Here is a 20,284-nt window from a genome sequence, read left to right as displayed (position 1 = left end):
TGGTCTATTGGAAGGCATTGGGCATGCAAATATCGTGATTATGATAAATAATTATTGAGTCAACTAAAACCTGCCTACTGTTTAATTATTTACAACTAACTTGTGCGGAATCAATAATTAAGATACCGGTAGTAGGTGATATGTGCGCGTCTCACTTCTCCGTCAAACAGCTGTAGCCGTCGGAAAAATATACAAGCCCACGCAGTTTGTCCAATCAAAAGACGAGATTCGGGACACCTGCAGAATGTTAGCCAATCCGAGTAACAGTTCCTCCATTTCCTGTTGTGGATTTGGAACGAGACATACCTTCAGAATGGGAATAAAAAGCGGATAGAATAGAATAATCGGGTGGATGATTTGTCCCACTAAATGCAGCTAAACCTACAAGAACGGGGAAAGAGAGTAAGTAGGGCATTTGAACCTCTATATTGCTGTTGTAACGGAATATTGGATGATATGTTCGGGGACAGGACGAAAGTGGAGTCTATCAAGTCAGTGACACTTTGCAGGACAGGACTAGATGCATTGAAGTTGTCATGTTTTGCTGTTTGTCATCACCTCAAACCACAGTCAGTTGCCCGAAATATTCCTATTTCAATTTTCCTATTAATATTGAATTTCTTTCCAGGCTGGGGTGCATCAACATGCATGGCAGGTGTCCGGTTTTAACGCACCTGGGTGTCTGATATCATGACGCGTCTTATCAGTGACCATTGACAACCGTTGATCGGTTTTCGTTATTCAGGTGCAAGCAGCTCCTTACTCCGTTATTCCTCGGTGCATTGGCTATGAAATCTACACAACCAGGCTACTCTAAACTGTTTAAGCAGCCTGCCCACACTGTTGACAGCATATAATTGGGACCGATGACACATCCAATTTTCCCATTCCAGTATTGATAGTGTTAGTGTTCCCACACGGCCGTATCTCCACGTTACAGCACGTGTTTACCGGAGATGAAGGCGACCACCTGTGGTAATTAGCTGTGTAGATGCTCCAAACACCTGTGTGTAGGCCCAACGGAAGAAGGCCGCGAGAAACGTGTTATAACTGAACAATACTAGAGGCTTCAACTGTGATAAAGCCGTTTAAAACAAGTGTACAGTAAGTGTATATTTTGCATTTCTAAAATGTATTTTTGATATGAAAGTAAATGGCTTTGTTTCTAGAACCGTATCACAATTGAGAATCGATTCACATGGCTGCCAGAGCCAGTCTACCTCCTGATAATAACAATGTACTTGGACCTTAAGGAGTAACGGTAGGCTCGCCTACACTCCTTAAGAGCACATTCTTGGGCTAGTAGGTAGGCTACTGGAAAGAAAAAGATGACTGTGGAGAAAACAAATCTGCTGACCGCTAAGCCAAAGATTTGTATGACTAACTCAAAATAGACTAGACTGTCGTTTCCAATGGGAGCAAATTAATCATAGTGGGCAGAGCCAAGCACGAGCTAGCGAGATCCTATTTGCGTTTTCTAGCATGTATTTGCATCTTTCCGTTAGGGAACGCCTACTATGTGAAGTGCAAGTGTGCAATAACTCTACAAAACTTAGTTCCCTCTGTTCTTAACAGATTTTAGTTTTAGTTTTGTGAACAGAACTGTATTCCGATCAAATGTTTAATCAATGAGAGTTAGCAGAACGCTGGCCAAAATCCGTTTCCCTCCATCTTCTCCCACTGCCTTCGCTTCCTCACGTCACCACATTTGGTGGTGAGTGGAAACGCTAACCTCAATGCTTCAGATTTATACAACCGGTGAAACATCTGGCTCATTATTCTAACTGTGGCTAATCTAATCAGTCCATTAAGAGTCTAGACAACGCTCAGCACAGAGCATTGTTGTGTTACGGTAATGGCCGGGCCAGTGTGGTGAGAGGATTATAAACTGCCCGTGTTTATCATCAGGCCCCATCATGTCCAGCTCGCTCCTATGGGCAGTGGACGTATACGGGAAGGTGTACAGCCTATCCACCACCAGAGGGCGCTGGGAGCGTGACGAGGACACCCTCCTGGAGCTAAAGCGCGTTACCGCTGGACAGAGGTGCAGCTGGGGAATTGGCTGTGACCACCATGTTTACCTCAATATCGACCCTGGGGAGGTGCCAATTCGCTATCGAGAGGAGACCTATGAGAACCAGGTATTGTGGTAATGCCATGTCACCTCTGCCAACATTTACTTATTTAAAAATGTGTGTGTGTGTGCGTGCCTGCATATGTACGTGCTTGCCTAGTGTCTGGGTGCTCAATTGTACTTTACAAAACTGTTTGTGTGGTTTCAGAGGTGGAACCCAGTGGACGGCTTCACTGACGTGCTGCTGCCCACTGACCGTTGGGCCTGGAGTGACCTCACAGGGGTGACCGCCCAGCCACTGCACAGCTTTCTGTTGCCCTCAAACAGCTGGGAGTGGGAGGGGGACTGGTACGTTGACCAGGTCTGCGCTGGAGTAGACCCCACTGAAACTGGGGTGAGAGACTGGAAGTTGGAACGCAAACTATTGCGCAACAAGTCTGGGGTAGCAGGCTTTGAGGTGCTCAATAACACTATGGAGTGCATGTCAAACGATACCCTATTCCCTAGTACACTACTTTTGATCAGAGCCCTATAGCTCCTACTCAAAAGTAGTGCACTCTAAAGCCTTGGATTCATTAAAACACACTGCTGTTGATTGAGACGGGCCAACTGCTGACCTCTGAACTCTTTGACTTGTCAGCTTAATTGTGTGTGTGTGCATCTGTGTGTTTAGGGCTGGGAGTATGCAGTGGACTTTCCTGCTAACTTCTCCAGAGAGAAGAAGTGGAACTCATGTGTTTGTCGCAGGCGATGGATTAGAGACAGGATATACAAAGCCAGAGGCTCTTGGACCAAGGTACAGTATGTTGGCCCACATCATGACTTGATTTGGTCCTCTTCACCTAATTGTGAGCAAATGTCGTCCACCATTAGTTTCTGTGAGATCTTTTTGCGAGCCTGGTCTATTTGTCTTGCCAACACGCGTGACAATGACCATAGAATTTGGGAAGAGCACAAACCACAAACCGTTCTAGGACCAGGCTAGGAGATGCCCACTGAAGGCTAAATGCACTCCTGTAGGTATTACAATACCTCCAGTGAATATACTCTCGTTTTAACAGTTCCTCTCCTGACTGTACCCCCTCAGATCCCCTTGGACCACCCCAAGCAGCCCCCTCTCCCCCTCAGTGACATTAGCTGTGGAGGCTGGGAGATGAGTGACGAACCCGGGCGATATCACTTCCTGTGGGGTGTGTCCCAACAAGGACAGGTCAGTGTGGCTGATCCACCACAGGTTCTTCTGCTATGATGTTTCCTGTGCCTTAATTCACCTGCATACAAACCAATTCTTCACACACGTTGACAATACCTTTCAAATGTAATGTTGCTCACCTTCATGTTTTGTACAAACTCGCACACTCAGACCTGCATATCTTAATGATGATAACCTAAAAACGTAACATAATCTCAGTGTTGGCAACTTGGTAAGGTGTCAAATACAGCACACTAGACCATTGTGCAGTTCAAACATTTGGCCACTAGAGAGCAGCATTACTCCAGCCATTGTCAATGGATTGCTTAACTTGGTCTTAGACTGTTCTTCATCTTTTACATCCAGTCTTGATCTACTATTCAAGGAATCTCTCAGCATACTATCCTCTATAGGGATAATATATGAACATATCTTCCATTTACACCACTATAAATATAATGGACTGAGGTCAACGTCACTTACACCAGTGAATGTGAGACTTTCAAAGCAGCGGTTTTCTAAGTTTGTCATATGAAGTGCTTATATGCGAATGCTTTGTGTTCCTACCTTCACTAAATGTTGTTTCAGTCATCTTTTAATTATCATCAAATTATAGTAAAAATCTGCGCACACAGTAACTGAAGTTCATTTGCATTTCAACCAGAATGTCTTAACTCTTGTAACCCTAAAGAGTTGAGATAACACAAGTCTTGAGTGGTAATGTGGACACACTCACGATAACGACTAAGGCCCAGGGAAAGCTGAGTCAAGAACAGTTGAGACTAACCATGGCAGTGTTGCCTACTCTCTCAGGTGTGGTTCAGGAGTGGCATCCTGCCACTGGTCCCTGAGGGCCAGTGTTGGGACGAGGTGGAGGCCCCCAGGGAGGTGGCCCAGATCTCTGCCGGACCAGGGGACTTGCTCTGGGCTGTACTCTGGGACGGACAGCTACTGGTCCGCACAGGCATCTGCCTGGACAGCCCTGCAGGTATGGAGTGATATTAGGTCCACACAACCATCTTCTAGTATACTGATGATGTATTTGGCTATGTGTAAGGGATCATGTAGACCATGACTTGTATGATGTACCAGAGTTGGATGTGAAGCTAGGTAAAATTTGTGCTCTTTTGGCATATTTTACGCTTTTGTCCTATACGGCAGGTTTCCTCTAAAAGAACACTGTTAGGTCAACTTTTTTGTCCTTTTATTGATTTTACACAATGACAGTACAAATAGTTTCTCTACTACCCTATCAGGTTCCTCCTGGGTGGTGGTGGATTCTCCCCCAGTAAAGGAGGGCGGAACCATCCATGTTGCTGTGGGGGTCAGCGTGGTGTGGGCCGTCACTAAGGACTACAAAGTGAGACAACATCCACCCCTTCCTGAACTTGTCTCCTAACCAGGAAGGACTCTGGGCCCTGTTGTAGTCTGTAGAGCAGTACAGTAGCCTCTCCTACAGAGCAGATCTATAAAGTGTGTGTGTGTGTGTCCAGGTGTGGTTTCGGCGGGGGGTGAACTCCCATAACCCCTGTGGCTCAGGATGGATCAGCATTGGAGGGGAGATGATGATGGTGGATGTGGGACTCAATGACCAGGTGAGACAACAGGGGATTTACATACACTAGATGACTAATAGGAGTGCTGTGTTGAAGCCACTCCCCCACATTGTAAAAACTATTTTGGAAGGTATAGAAATGCATTTATTAATGTGTACATTTGTTTTTGCCACGTTATTCTATTAAAGACACCTTAATTCATACTTTAAAATGATATTATGCAAGCTAAACATAAAAATATATATTTTTAAATTCCCTTAAAGTCAATTATTTTGAGATTACTGATGTTACTGTCCCCACTAAAACAAAATCATTAAATGCATGTAATTTTGTCCTTAACCTTTTAATTGAAATACTGTAGAATTTCATTAATTCCCATGAAGCGCTCTTCCTACTGGGGAGTACCAATATGGCCGACCGGTGGCTTCAAAGGCTCTCAATGGCCAATACATAGCATCAGCATTCCAGGGTTTATATACATCATTGCACAACACACATCAGGACAATTTTTTTTCTGGTATATTGACATTTAGAAAATAGGACAAGATACTGATCATTACAAGACTTGCTGGTTCTCCTCTCTCAATGGAGAGTGCTGGTTAGAACCTTAGAAGAGATGTGTTTGGCGGGGGGCTCTCATCCTCTGTGACAACCGAGTTCTGATTACAGTACCATTCTCTCATGTCGCTTTGATGATTAAGCATAATTAGATCCTGCACACATACCGTTCAAGTCCTCGTCTGCCCCTTCACCTCCTCCCCCTTCTTCCCTAGCCCAGGTCCTGGCATTCCCAGCCTTGACCGATTCACATTTCCCTGGTGGTGTATTTCTGTACAGGGCTGGAGTTGAAGTCAGGGTGGAGGTTGAAGGGGCTGCTGGCTCTGTTTCCCTCTGCTGAGTCTGAGAGGAGTTGCTAGTACAGCAAACTCGCCCCTCTGCCCTCCAGTCTCCATTCTCTCTTCTCCTTTCTACCCTTTCTCCCGTCTCCACCCCCTCCTCCTCTCCTAGGCGTGGGTGGTATCCAGCTTGTCATACCTTTGTAATCCAATGGTTAGCAATGCTAATAAGTAAATGTACAATTCCATAGAGAATGCATTGCATTGCGAACATTTTTATAGTCTCTGACCTAAAGTATTTGCAGGACAGACTTCCCAGCTCAAAGATATACAAGTAACAAAAAAATGCTACACAGTTTGCTGTACGCTCAAAACAAATATTAGACGGCAAGGCTGTTGATCCAGGAGGGGATTCTCTCCTGTTTACCGAGATAAAATGGATTTTTGGAAGAAGCTAACCACTTAGTTAACTATCTTATAAATTAGCAAACCAAATGTACAACTGCAGAGCGTTTAGCACAGTGGTCACCAACCGGTTGATCACGTTCGACTGGTCGACCTCCAAAGCATTCCTAGTCAATCACCAAACATCTCTGTAAAAAAGCCAACGATAAAGCCTTGCTTGCCTATGTTTTTTATTAGATGTGCCTGATTCAGCAGCTCTAGTGCCGGGAAGGCAGTGTTCCCATTTTGAACCATTTCATGTGTCTGAAGGTAGAACTCCACCTACCCGGCAGGCCCAGAGGGCAAATAAAGTGCACCTGTTGGCCCACCTCTGGCCAATCAGATAGCACAGATGACCGTGTCTGCACAGTTTCCTCGAGCCATAGACGGTTAAAAAGAAGCCTCGAACGCACAGCAAAGTTGCTGCTTTGAGATTTTAAAACTATGACTAGCGAGAGAGTCAATGAATATAGCAAAGAACTGCTTTTTTTTTTGTAAGTTTAAGTTGTTCAGCACTGTCAACATTTTGTTCAACACTTTTCTATAAGCCATAAAATGTGCATTCTCCCTACTTCCACTCACGCTACAACCAGCACTGCAGCTGCAATGAATGAGTATAGCAAAGGGTTTCCATAAGCTTGCATTGTCATTATTAGTGGCTTGTCTCTTTTAATATCAATAAATATTTCACTTTCTCTGGTCAGGAGTAACAAATTTGGTGCATGAAGCAGAAATAATGCAATGTGACTTAAGTTTCGCTATCAGCTGGAAGACTGTCCTTTTCTCAGCAGAGAGGGAGAGGGGGAGAGAGGATGCCTCTCACCTGACTGACTGTCAAATGCAGGCCATCAGTCCAGTAAAAAAATCAAGCTAATTATTATGCTCACTCGGCTGTCTCACAAGTAATACAACAAATGATCTATTATTAGGCTAACCACTAGGCTACCTGCCGCCCCAATAACAACATTGGCAGGACAATTCAAGCATAGCCAATAAGCGGTGATAAGCCTATAGCTTACTGCACAAACCTTGTTGCTACAGAACTGTTTTTAATTGGTTAATGTTGCAAAGGCTTACGTTAAGTCATGTTTAAAAACAATAAGGTGATCTTGACTCAAAGGTTGGTGACCACTGATTTAGCACAATTTAGATGGTTAACTTAATAGTTGTAAGATATCTAGCTGGCAAACTGTTAGTTGTGAATTCCATATATACTGTAACTAGATCACCTGGTTTGTGCTACACAGCAGTGAATAACTCACAAGTCTCTGGTTGTTGTGCTTGTAAACAAACAACACATGACTGGGGACTACCAGTAAGCTTCATAATGAAGAATGCAATCTTCTTTAGCTCCTAACATATTGCAGAAGTTGACTGCAGGTATTTACTTAAAAATAGCTACAAATATTCAAATGTACTGAGAAAAAAAAACCTTCAAATAGTTATTGAAAAATAACTGTATTGAAAAACCATCCCGGGGTATAAACGGTATACTGCTAAAGCCTAATTTCTCCTGTCTCTCGTTTGTCCCCCCCCCCCCACCCCTCATGATTCACCTGTCTCCCCTCTCCTACCCCCCTCTCCTGTCTCTCTCTTCCCCCTCCTCTCTGAAACAGGAGCCTTTCTCCGCTACACTAACCAGCGGCCCCAGCCCAGCCTTATATATCCTTGGCCTATATTCTGAGTGCCATATTGGACACAAGCTAATTTGAGTAGGGCAATACATCATAGCCCATATTTCAGTCCTGTCCCAGAGTTATGGATGCCACTTGTATTAGATGGCACTAGGGTTAAATGGCCTTTTAAAGTAGTACTTGACGCAGGCCTTTGGGTCAGTCTATATTGGTTTTTACTGTATCTATATTGTATTTTTACTATATCATAATGTATTTTTACTGTGGCCATATTGTACACTGCTCAAAAAAATAAAGGGAACACTTAAACAACACAATGTAACTCCAAGTCAATCACACTTCTGTGAAATCAAACTGTCCACTTAGGAGGCCTCCCCCACGTCTCCTGATGTACAGGCCTGTCTCCTGGTAGCGCCTCCATGCTCTGGACACTACGCTGACAGACACAGCAAACCTTTTTGCCACAGCTCGCATTGATGTGCCATCCTGGATGAACTGCACTACCTGAGCCACTTGTGTGGGTTGTAGACTCCGTCTCATGCTACCACTAGAGTGAGAGCACCGCCAGCATTCAAAAGTGACCAAAACATCAGCCAGGAAGCATAGGAACTGAGAAGTGGTCTGTGGTCACCACCTGCAGAATCACTCCTTTATTGGGGGTGTCTTGCTAATTGCCTATCATTTCCACCTTTTGTCTATTCCATTTGCACAACAGGATGTGAAATTTATTGTCAATCAGTGTTGCTTCCTAAGTGGACAGTTTGATTTCACAGAAGTGTGATTGACTTGGAGTTACATTGTGTTGTTTAAGTGTTCCCTTTATTTTTTTGAGCAGTGTATTTTTACTATATCATGTATTTTTACTGTGGCCATATTGTATTTTTACTGTATTGTGTTCAACTGTTCTCTGGCATATATCCAACTTGACGCTCAACCCCCTAGAGTCTATTGATGTGTTGGTGCTTCAATCTAAGTAACACACTAAATTAAGTCCTCATCAAAATCCATCAGTTTATGCAAGAAATATCTGCATGGGCTGCGTCTCATTCCGCCTGTCGTCCTTCCGCATATGCGGTGGAAAGTGGTAGAGCTACAGCTCTCAGACCAGGAGACATCCTGAAAATCTGTCTTCTCGCGAAAACATCTGCAGCATCCAACCGGTTTGGCCTATAAACTAATATGACCACTCTATAGAAAGGGGAGACTCACCAACACGATGGTGTTCTTACAAGTGTCACGGGACTCGACGCTGATGTGACAACTTTTGTCTGCTACAAACTACTGACCCCAGTGTAGAAAGGGGAGAGTCATGAACATGGTGTCAGGGGACTCATCTAAACGTAACCCATACAAATGAATGTAAGGATGGAGGTCGTTTTGTGCCAACAAATAGACTTATAAGTAGTCCAGCCACGGTGGGGGTGGGATGTTTAGGATAACACTTTGTTTATGAAGAAGTAGTCCAGCCACGGTGGGGGTGGGATGTTTAGGATAACACTTTGTTTTATGAAGAAGTAGTCCAGCCACGGTGGGGGTGGGATGTTTAGGATAACACTTTGTTTTATGAAGAAGTAGTCCAGCCACGGTGGGGGTGGGATGTTTAGGATAACACTTTGTTTATGAAGAAGCCTTTTATATATGCTTTATTTAAAGGTGTGGGGAGTTGGAGAGGACCGTGGGCTGTACTTCAGGAAGGGTGTCACCCCATCGGAGCCCAGTGGGAGGGGCTGGATACCTGTTTCTGCCCAATGGGGTCACAGCAAAAAGATGGTCCAACCCAGGTCAGTTACATACAGAGAATGCTCACTTTCCATTTTTTTTGCATTGTATTAGATTTCATGTATTTTGTATGCTGACGTCTCAAAATAAATATCCATGTAAATGGCCATATCATCTTGTAAATGCCTGGACGCTCCTTCAGTTTCATAAACGGACATGCATTTCAAAGAAATATACAGCGGTGCTGGCTAGACCAGCTAGATGGTCCATATTGGGTGGACCAGAATGTTTGGGTGGTGATTAGATGTCCATGTGACACGTCTAGTAATTAGATTTAGCCACAGGCATTTTATTGCTCAGAACCACCCGCTGGCCGCCAGTTGGGGAACACCGGTGTATATGTTCTTAACAATTACTGTACACAAGACGGAGATGCAGTTTAATTCTGATAGTTCTGTCATGTTATCAAATGATTTACTGAACTCTTTGGCTGTCACAAACATACTGTATGTGTGTCTTTGTGTGTTGTGCATTTATACTCATATGAGTGCCCCCCCCCCCCCCCCCTTCCATCTCTGTTATTCAGTGCTGGCTGTGAGTTCGGGGGACAGCTGACCAATGCTTCCCATGGCTCTGTTCTGACCTGCGAGGACTCAGGGGACACAGAGCTCCTCCTCACCACCACCCCCCCAAGGCCACAGGACAACCCCAAAGCCTTCATCCCCACCAGTGACAGCTTCATCTCCAGCCTGGTGGCTGACCGTGAGCCCCTGAGGACCCCCACACCCTCCCCCAAAAAGCCACCCCAGGGGAAGGACAGCGAGGCCACCCCAGCCCCGATGTGCAATGTAGACCTGGAGGCAGCCCAGAGCCCCCAGGGAGAGGCATCTTCTCTAGGCAGGGCAGGGGACGTGGGACCCCCCACCTCAGTGGCCACCTACCCCCTGGGTCTGGAGTCTCTGGGTTTGGGGGAGGAGGACGGGCCTGTATGGGCCTGGATCTCTGGCGGAGGCTGTGACGTGGACCATACAGCTCAGATGACCTGGCTCAGGCCTGCAGGTACGGAGGAACAGTCACCAGCCTATCAGAATTTTCAGACCACTACCTAAAGTATGAAACGCACCAAGAATCTCACTGCTGATAGACTGCCGATAGGTACTTATCACAGTGGGAGGCCGTTCCTTCTCTTGCTAGAACAAAAGCGGTACCTGCTGCGTGCCGACCCGCTAGCAACAAACCTACCAATTCTACTTGTAGAATCACAATGCTCGTCAGTGGTCAACAACTTGACTTTGAGCCAATCAGAGAGCACGAACCCTCATGTGGGGGAGCCACCAACAAAAAAACGTCCATGGATGAGCCGTTAGCTGACTAGTGGGGGCTATTCAGCAGGATAAATGTCCCAAAAAAGTAAAACCTGCAATGTTTTGTAGGAGCTCGAGGTGAGACACCATCCGTCAGCGCAATCTTAGCCTCTGTTGTGCTAGCTAGTGAATATGCTAACGCTAGCTAAACATTTGGCTATGGGCTGGCACTGGCGGCATGGGATTATGGAGAGTGAATTCGTCATCTTGCTAGGAATTGTCTGTGTGAACACTTAGAGATTGACTGCCGACACTGTTCAGAGGCAGGTAAACGTTACAATGTTACCGGTGTGTCTGAGCTCTACCTAACTTCACTTAACTAGTTAAATAGGCTACTTCTATTAGTTTTTCCTGGTGAAGTCACATGGTTAAGGAAAAATCATTTTCCTGATATCTCTATCAAACTCTTATATGACTTGTTTATCCTGTCTGTTATCTGTGTGCCCCAGACCCATGCTCCACTGCCCTGTCCATCACCCCTGTTGAACCAGAAGCCTCGACGGCTAGGAAGGCCGAGACCACCACCAGTAAGGAGCCAGTGGAGAGAAGTGCGGTAAGACTTCACGTTCTCACGTTTAGTCTTGTGACAGACTGTTAATAGTTTAACATCACTGATTCTTTTTTTTAGGAGTCATGATTTTGCTGAGGTGATGCTAGAAGTAGGGACAGTGACTTTTTAAATGGAGTTGTCTAATGAACACTGTACGGGTCAGTCTGTGTGGGTGAGGAAGGGCAGCATGCGCTGGTGGAGGGACTGGAAGCCCTATCGCTGGGTGGATGTGGGCGTGGCCCTGGAGCAGTCCACCAACGTCAATGACAAGAGGGATGCCATCTTCTTCATCTACTTCACCCAGTATGATGAGAAGAAGGTGAGGGAGACTCAATGACACTCAAAGTCCTTAAACATCCATCCATCCTTCCTCTCTTCATTGAAGTAGTCACTGAATAGAAATGACTGGAGAGGTGAAAGCCATGTTGTGGAGCCAATGTCTTTCTCACCTACAGTATCTAAAGAGTAGATACCTACTACTCAGAATATACCGCTATGCCACTGTACTGCTTTGAATTGTTCAATCATTTTCATTTCTAGATTGGTGGTCAGTGGTCAGAATTTATCCACTTTCTCCCTCTCCCTCTGTTTCTCTATCTTTCTCAGTACCTCCATGTGTTTATAAGTGATGTGACGGTGCTGGTTCCTGTGCTCAAGGAAAACTCCCATCATGCCTTTGCGGTGTACACGTCAGATAGCACAAAACAAAGATGGCCGCTGATCCTGGCTGCACAGACTGAGAAGGACATGGCTGACTGGGTAGGTCTGGAAAGGCCTCCATTCAGATAGAAACAGCACATATAATGTTTTGAATAGAGAATGGATAGATATTCTAATGCTATTTATTTTATTTTTTTGCCTAGATTTTTTTTAAATCCAAATTCAAAACATTTTAAAACAGCCTTCACGTTAACTTCCCAATTGAAGTAGCCTTGCCAGAGATAAGAGATTAGGGCTGAGTCCCAAATGGCACTCTATGGGCCCTGGTCAGAAGTAATGCACTACATAGGGAATAGGGTGCCATGTGGGGCACTACATAGGGAATAGGGTGCCATGTGGGGCACTACATAGGGAATAGGGTGCCATGTGGGGCACTACATAAGGAATAGGGTGCCATGTGGGGCACAGCCACAGTACTTATCATAAGAGAGGATACCAGATACTCTAGAAAGTTTCACTGTTGTCCACATGCAATGTAAAGCCTTTACCTAAAACCACTTAGTAAATGTAGTCCAGTAATATTACTATTATCCATCTGGACTGTACCATTGGCCATGTCTCTGAAGGGGTGTCATTGTGTTTCCTGTGCAGCTGTCCCTGTTGGCTGGGTGCTGCTGCGAGGCCAGAGGGATCAGGGGAACCCCCTCCCGACAGGCCCTGTGGTCAGTCACCTCCAAGGGGGACGTGATGGTCCACGAGCCCTCTCCCTGTCTGGAGGCCCCGGCACACACCTTGCCCTGTGACATGATGTGAGCTTTACCTTTACCAACATAACACACATTGAGCTTTACCTCTACCGACACGCCACACATTGAGCTTTACCTCTACCGACACGCCACACATTGAGCTTCACCTCTACCGACACGCCACACATTGAGCTTCACCTCTACCGACACGCCACACATTGAGCTTCACCTCTACCGACACGCCACACATTGAGCTTCACCTCTACCGACACGCCACACATTGCGCTTCACCTCTACCGACACGCCACACATTGCGCTTTACCTCTACCGACACGCCACACATTGAGCTTTACCTCTACCGACACGCCACACATTGAGCTTTACCTCTACCGACACGCCACACATTGAGCTTTACCTCTACCGACACGCCACACATTGAGCTTCACCTCTACCGACACGCCACACATTGAGCTTCACCTCTACCGACACGCCACACATTGAGCTTCACCTCTACCGACACGCCACACATTGAGCTTCACCTCTACCGACACGCCACACATTGAGCTTCACCTCTACCGACACGCCACACATTGAGCTTCACCTCTACCGACACGCCACACATTGAGCTTCACCTCTACCGACACGCCACACATTGAGCTTCACCTCTACCGACACGCCACACATTGAGCTTCACCTCTACCGACACGCCACACATTGAGCTTCACCTCTACCGACACGCCACACATTGAGCTTCACCTCTACCGACACGCCACACATTGAGCTTCACCTCTACCGACACGCCACACATTGAGCTTCACCTCTACCGACACGCCACACATTGAGCTTCACCTCTACCGACACGCCACACATTGAGCTTCACCTCTACCGACACGCCACACATTGAGCTTCACCTCTACCGACACGCCACACATTGAGCTTCACCTCTACCGACACGCCACACATTGAGCTTCACCTCTACCGACACGCCACACATTGAGCTTCACCTCTACCGACACGCCACACATTGAGCTTCACCTCTACCGACACGCCACACATTGAGCTTCACCTCTACCGACACGCCACACATTGAGCTTCACCTCTACCGACACACTCAGTTCTCTCTCCTTTTTTCATCCTTGCTCTTTTCAACAATGATTTGTCAAGTGATCTTTCTACCATGCTCCCCTGTAGCGCCCAGTGCAGAGCAGCCACTTACACACTGTAGCATGTTCCTTCCCTGCTTTAAGGCCAAACAACCATGTACCTCTGTTCTTGCACTCATATAGCTAACACTTTGGATGTCCACTGTTGTTTGGCTAACATAACTCTCCTGACGTCGATCGTAGCTACTACTAATCTGCTAAAACAATGCTCTTATCTCTGCTAATCTTAAGCATAGTGCTAAGCTCTAACTTCTGTCTTATTGCTAACAATTGGTGCAAGTGTGTCTGTCTCTTTTGCTGGATGCTAACCACAGGTGGCTGGTGGCACCTTCATTGAGGATGACGGCCTCATACTAATGGCTGGAACGTAATCAAGCACATGGTTTCCATGTGTCTGACACCACTCCAGATATTATGAACCGCTCGTCAGCCTCCTGTGATGCTAACGCTGTCTGGGCGCTAACTGCTAGCTGTACTGTCTGGTCCTGGTACAGGTTTTGGCTGCAGGTCCCGGGCCACCTGCGCTGTGTAGAGTCTAACAGTCTGGGTGTGGTGTGGGGGATCGGGTATGACGGCACCGCCTGGGTCTACTCTGGTTCGGGCAGCGCTGCTGGGGAAGAGCCCCCTCAGGGTAATAAATGACCCCACAACTCAGTCTTCCAGGCCACCACAGTCTTGGGTTGTGTTCATTAGGTACCAAACGGACGAAAACGGACTACCCAGACTTGTCCAATAAGAAACACTTATTTTCAATTTACTTTGCAAAAAAAAAACATTTTCCCTTAATGAACATGCCTGTGATGGTTTTCAATCATTTCTTCCATGTAGCTGAAGTCATTGATTGACCTTAATTAAAGATGCAATCCAGCAAACACTGAGTACGGTTCTTGAGGACTCAAGTAGTTCACCCTTGCCTTAGACCGTGCCTTTGCTAGTCCACCCTGTAAGCTTCTTTCACCTTTACACTTTAAGCTTCTTTACCTTCAACCTACAGTAGGTTGACGGTAACAAAGATTATGACAAGTTTCGATTCCATGTGGAAACTGTTAGAAAATAAACAGTTATGGGATATTAGAATCCTCCTGTTTTAACCTTTGTCATCTTCAACCTAGGCTTCAACCTGTTTCTACAGCCAAAACAGTCAAATTACAAAGTGTTATAGCTAAGTTATATTTTAATACACATAACTCCAGGTATAAAGTAACAATTCAAAGTAATGTATTAGAGAACTATATAGTCAATGGCCTTATTACTGATGAATAACTTAAATCAGACTTATTATAGCAGAGTTGTGCCTTTCCTCTGTTTGTAGGAGACAGGGGCATCCTGCCCACACAGACAGATGGAAGGACTGTGTACATCTTTGAGAACCAGCGATGGAACCCCATGACCGGATACACAGACAAGTACTAGGATCTGTCTCACGTGACTGTTGGCTGGGTTGTAATAATGTCCTAGACACTTCCGACTGCTCCTCTACAGGTCAGTGTGTGTAAAATACACTTTGCCACCCTTGCAGGCTTCTCCCCACAGACCGGTTCCCGTGGAGTGATGACAATGGCTTTACAGAGTGCACCAAGTCCACCACCCACCCACCCTCGCCTCAGTGGAGCTGGGTAGGTAGTCCTAGTCCCTGAACCCCTACACCCTCAAACCTCTTGTTACAACTAACACACAGTCCAATGTTGTATTGAATGTAACTGTATGTTGACTTGTTAATGTTGTACTCTCCATCTCAACATGAAACATGCCTCTGCTTTGCCAGGTGACAGAGTGGGCCGTCGACTTCGCTTTCTCAGGAGGGACAGACAAAGAGGGGTGGCAGTATGCAGCAGACTTCCCTGTGTAAAATACATATATACATTCATATCTGATCAACCCTATATAATGGCGAACACTTATCTTAGAAAAAGTAAAGTGTGTTGATTGACTGTGTTCTGTGTCTGTCATGTAGGACGTTTCATGGCAACAAGAGCCTGAAGGACTTTGTCAGACGTCGGCGCTGGGTCAGGTATAGTCTCACTCACTCAAACATGTCATTAGGAATAGGATGATGATGATGATGATGTTTGTTGTTTCCACACAGGAAATGTAAAATCACCCTGACTGCCCCATGGCAGGAAGTCCCACCCATCCCACTAAGTGACATCACAGTGTTGCCGTCCCTGGCTCAGAGCAGTATGGAGCAGGTCCCAGTCTGGGGCCTCAGTGACAAGGGGGACGTCCTGTGTCGCCTGGGGGTCACCCCCCAAAACCCTGCGGTGAGGAACACACCCAACCTGGGACTTTAACTAAAGACACTCATTACTACATCACAGAATAACATCCTCTGCTTGAACAAACATCACTGTTATTCTTCTATATAACAGAGTTCAGCACCCTCTTCTTCTGAGAAGGCTTTCCACTAGATGTTGGAACATTGCTGCAGGGACTTGCTTCCATTCAGCCACAAGAGCATCTGAGGTCGGGTGTCAGGCCTGGCCCGCAGTCTGGGGTTCAATTCATCCCAAAGGTGTTCGATGGAGTTGAGATCAGGGCTCTGTGCAGGCCATTCAAGTTCTTCCACAATCTTGACAAACCATTTCTGTATGGACCTTGCTTTGTGCACTGGGGCATTGTCATGCTGAAACAGGAAAAGGCCTTCCACAAAGTTGGAAGCACAGAATTGTCTAGAATGTCATTGTATGCTGTAGCGTTAAGATTTCTCTCCACTGGAACTAAGGAGCCCGACCCATGAAAAACCACCCCAGACCATTATTCCTCCTCCACCAAACTTTACAGTTAGCACTATGCCTTTGGGCAGGCAGTGTTCTCCTGGCATCTGCCAAACCCAGATTCGTCCATCGGATTGCCAGATGGTGAAGCATGATTAGTCACTCCAGAGAACGGGTTTCCACTGCTCCAGTCTAATGGCGGCGAACTTTACCCCATTCCAGCTGATGCTTGGCATTGCGCATGGCTATCTTAGGCTTGTGTGTGTGACTGCTCGGCCATGGAAACCCATTTCATGACGCTCCAGACGAACAGTTCTTGTGCTGATGTTGCTTCCAGAGGCAGTTTGGATCTCGGTAGTGTTGCAACCGAGGACAGATGATTTTTACGTGCTTCAGCACTCAGCAGTCCCGTTCTGTGAGCTTGTGTGGCCTACCTCTTCGCGGCTAAGCCGTTGTTGCTCCTAGACGTTTCCACTTCACAATAACAGCACTTACAGTTGACCGGGGCAGCTCTAGCAGGGCAGAAATCTTATGAACCGACTTGTTGGAAAGGTGGCATCCTATAACAGTGCCACGTTGAAAGCCACTGAGCTCTTCAGTAAGGGCCATTCTACTGTCTTTGTACTCAATTGTATACACAGGTCAGCAACCGGTGTGGCTTAAATAGCTGAACCCACTAATTTAAATGCGTGTCTACATACTTTTGACAATGTTTTGTTGCTAGTACTGTAAATATGTTCTATTACATTCTGTGGTGCTGTCCTGTTGATTTGATCATGCTATCTCTGACCATACCATCCCAGGGTTCCTCGTGGCTCCACGTGGGTACTGACCAGCCCTTCAAGTCCATCTCCATCGGGGGAGGTCACCAGGTGTGGGCCATCGCCAGGGACAGAGCTGTGTTCTACAGGGGCTCAGTGTCCGCCAACAACCCTGCAGGTGAGACCCAAATGCTGGGGAGGTTCTTCTGAGATGCTGGATAGATATGGATGGCCTACAGTGCTCTATGACTGAAATACACAACTACAAATACATTTATTTTTGAAAGCACATGATGGCCTGTTTCCTAGACACAGATCACTGTAAGGCTAGTACTGGACATACCACTCATTATACTCTATTCCAGGCGGTGTCAGAGGAAGGCCCTAAAAATTGCCAAAGACTCCAGCCACCCTAGTCATAAACTGTTCTCTCTGCTACTGCATGGCAAGCGGTACTGGAGCACTAGGTCCAAAAGGCTTCTTAACAGCTTCTACCCCCCCATAAGACTTCTGCACAGTTAACCAAATGCCCCCCCCCCCCTTGTTTTGTTTGCACTGCTGCTACTCGCTGTTTATTATTTATGCAGTCACTTTACCCCTCCCTACATGTACATATTACCTCGACTAACCTGTACCCCCACACATTGACTCGGTACCGGTAACACTGTGTATTGCTTCATTATTTTATTGCTGCATTGTTGGTTAAGGGCTTGTAAGTTAGTCAAGTAGTTTTAGTTGTTTGTCATTGTCCTGCAGGAGAGTGTTGGTACCACATCCCTTCCCCACCCAAACAGAGCCTCAGACAGCTGTCTGTAGGGAGAACCTCGGTCTACGCCGTGGACGAAAACAGTGAGTAGCCACAACCTGTGGGTCAGCTCTTTCAATGCTTGCTTTGCAGGAGAGCTGCTCTCTGGTAAGTCAATGTATTTAATTGACAGGGACGGTGCACATTAATCAACATCAATGTAAATGTGCCTGGATAAGGAAAACGTATATTTCCATCTGTACTTTCAACCGTAATCCCTAGATGGATGAATCGACAAGCAAGATCAATGTTTCCTAACTAATGGAATATTTAGTTAACTCTCTCCTGGCCACTGTTCTCCCCTGCTGTGTGTGTGTGTGTGTGTAGGTAACCTGTGGTACAGACAGGGCCTGACTCCCAGCTACCCCCAGGGCTCAGCCTGGGAGCTCATCTCCAACAACGTGACCAAAGTCTCAGTAGGACCTCTAGATCAGGTTAGTACAATGCTTTTTTTTGTGCTACTTTTAGTGGTAAGTTAACTTATTTTCTACTTCAATACCAGGTATGGGTGATAGCAGACTGGGTCCCAGGCTGCCCCAGTGAGCTGTCTGTCCCTGGAGCTGTCTGTCACAGGCTGGGGGTGGGACCTATGCAGCCCAAGGGCCAGTCCTGGGACTACGGCATCGGGGTGAGTCATTACCAACTTGGTGTTCGCTCCAAAGACATTGGCCGTGTCCCAAATAAATCACTACTTTTTATCAGAGGCCTATGGGCCAGACATTGTACAGTATCTGAAATACCTCCGTTAAGATGGTAATGGAACAGATGTAATGCAAGAGATGTCACGTTAATGTGAAGAACGCTGTCTTTCAGGGAGGATGGGAGCACATCAGTGTGAGAGGGAACTCCACAGAGGCTCTACGTGCCAACCCGGCCCTTACTGGATCCACCCCCCGTAGCCCACTCCCTGCCAGGCCAGTCCTTACTGGATCCACCCCCCGTAGCCCACTCCCTGCCAGGCCAGTCCTTACTGGATCCACCCCCCGTAGCCCACTCCCTGCCACCCCGGCCCTTACTGGATCCACCCCCCGTAGCCCACTCCCTGCCAGGCCAGTCCTTACTGACGCCACCCCGCATAGCCCACTCCCTGCCAGGCCAGTCCGTACTGACACCACCCCCCGTAGCCCACTCCCAGCCAGGATACCTTTGTCACAGGAGAACGGGAACTCTGTGGGTCTGTAGGGTCCCTACTAACCCGCCCCGTTCCTACATCTCTACCCACAGCCCTGTGTGTGCCTGATTCCATTTCCAACCCTGGTTGCACATTTTTGCTACAACCCAGCACAAACATGGTAATGTTGGTCTAAATGTGAAGACCATGAATTGGTTGGATATTTAAATCACTTAGTGTTAGGCTGAAACATGTTGGCCACCTTTGACCCAGCACTGGAAGTATTAGTGCTTCTGTCAGTTTATCCAGTCCACGTTCTGTGAAACTTAGTGGCAGGTGATAGAAGTAGCTAAGGTGAGAAATGGAACCAAGCCTGTGTCCCATACCAAGACACTGACTGCCTACGCCACTCCCTTGGACCTCCGTGTAGTCTTGCTTTGTATGATTTTGTTTTGGCTTTCTCATTTGCCTAGTTGACACACTACCTTCTCATCAAGGTCTATGTATGCGTTAGCATTTATTTTTTGGTTTACTGTCATCTTGGTTTGGCCTGCATGATGTTTGCAATAGCTTTTTCAGAACTAAAAATATCAACTCTGGGCTTCCATGACAAGGATTATTTAATCAGTCAATTTGCAACCAGATTTTTTTCCTCAGATGGTAGTAAATAATACGAATGAATAGTATCTATTTGCTGTGTTATGTATTGTTACATCCAGAATGTTATTAATAGGACCAGGAGTTCTTTCTGCTCAGGTCACATGATCTGCAGAAGCTCCAGGCTCTAGTTATGACATCCCTGGTGGATTACTTCAGTATTCCATGCAGATACTGAGGCTGGAGTGCATACATTGCACTACACTGACAATTTCCTGGATGTTTGGCGATTGCATTTTGTAGTCATGTCAGCTACCTTTAAGTGCAGCGTAATGTCTGAGTTTGCTGTGGCCTTGAC

The 20,284-nt window shown here is 46.4% G+C and overlaps 1 protein-coding gene across 3 annotated transcripts; it reads left to right on the top strand.

Moving 5' to 3' along the window:
• The first annotated feature begins 262 nt into the window (after nt 1-262).
• On the top strand, nt 263-19,915 carry LOC129833397 (tectonin beta-propeller repeat-containing protein 1-like). Of its 3 annotated transcripts, none has more exons than XM_055897969.1 (25): nt 263-402; nt 1,909-2,141; nt 2,283-2,468; nt 2,748-2,870; nt 3,162-3,284; nt 4,080-4,254; nt 4,523-4,626; nt 4,760-4,861; nt 9,390-9,517; nt 10,042-10,514; nt 11,269-11,372; nt 11,533-11,688; nt 11,976-12,128; nt 12,681-12,838; nt 14,433-14,569; nt 15,251-15,344; nt 15,458-15,554; nt 15,704-15,783; nt 15,893-15,949; nt 16,025-16,199; nt 17,456-17,591; nt 18,170-18,262; nt 18,546-18,652; nt 18,721-18,846; nt 19,032-19,915. In XM_055897969.1, exons 2-25 carry the CDS (start codon nt 1,917-1,919, stop codon nt 19,398-19,400), a joined length of 3,681 nt encoding a protein of 1,226 aa, XP_055753944.1. In that variant the 5' UTR covers nt 263-402; nt 1,909-1,916; the 3' UTR covers nt 19,401-19,915. The 3 variants fall into 3 exon arrangements, with proteins under 3 accessions (XP_055753944.1, XP_055753945.1, XP_055753946.1); XM_055897970.1 differs by lacking the exon at nt 263-402 and adding an exon at nt 767-1,104; XM_055897971.1 differs by lacking the exons at nt 263-402; nt 1,909-2,141 and having other exon boundaries at nt 2,338-2,422; nt 19,032-19,914.
• The last annotated feature ends 369 nt before the right edge of the window (nt 19,916-20,284 follow it).

Source organism: Salvelinus fontinalis, chromosome 34 (assembly GCF_029448725.1).
Source record: "Salvelinus fontinalis isolate EN_2023a chromosome 34, ASM2944872v1, whole genome shotgun sequence".
Classification (NCBI taxonomy): domain Eukaryota; kingdom Metazoa; phylum Chordata; class Actinopteri; order Salmoniformes; family Salmonidae; genus Salvelinus; species Salvelinus fontinalis.
Note: the sequence above shows the minus strand (reverse complement) of the source record. Positions and strands in the feature narration are given on the sequence as shown.

What these genes read in the sequence shown, in the direction of transcription:
- LOC129833397 (XM_055897969.1), top strand. Translation starts at nt 1,917, where the DNA reads ATGTCCAGCTCGCTCCTATGGGCAGTGGACGTATACGGGAAGGTGTAC. An exon ending in ACCTTGCCCTGTGACATGAT is followed by an intron (nt 12,839 to 14,432) that starts GTGAGCTTTACC and finishes GTCCTGGTACAG; the next exon opens with GTTTTGGCTGCAGGTCCCGG. An exon ending in CTACGCCGTGGACGAAAACA is followed by an intron (nt 18,263 to 18,545) that starts GTGAGTAGCCAC and finishes GTGTGTGTGTAG; the next exon opens with GTAACCTGTGGTACAGACAG.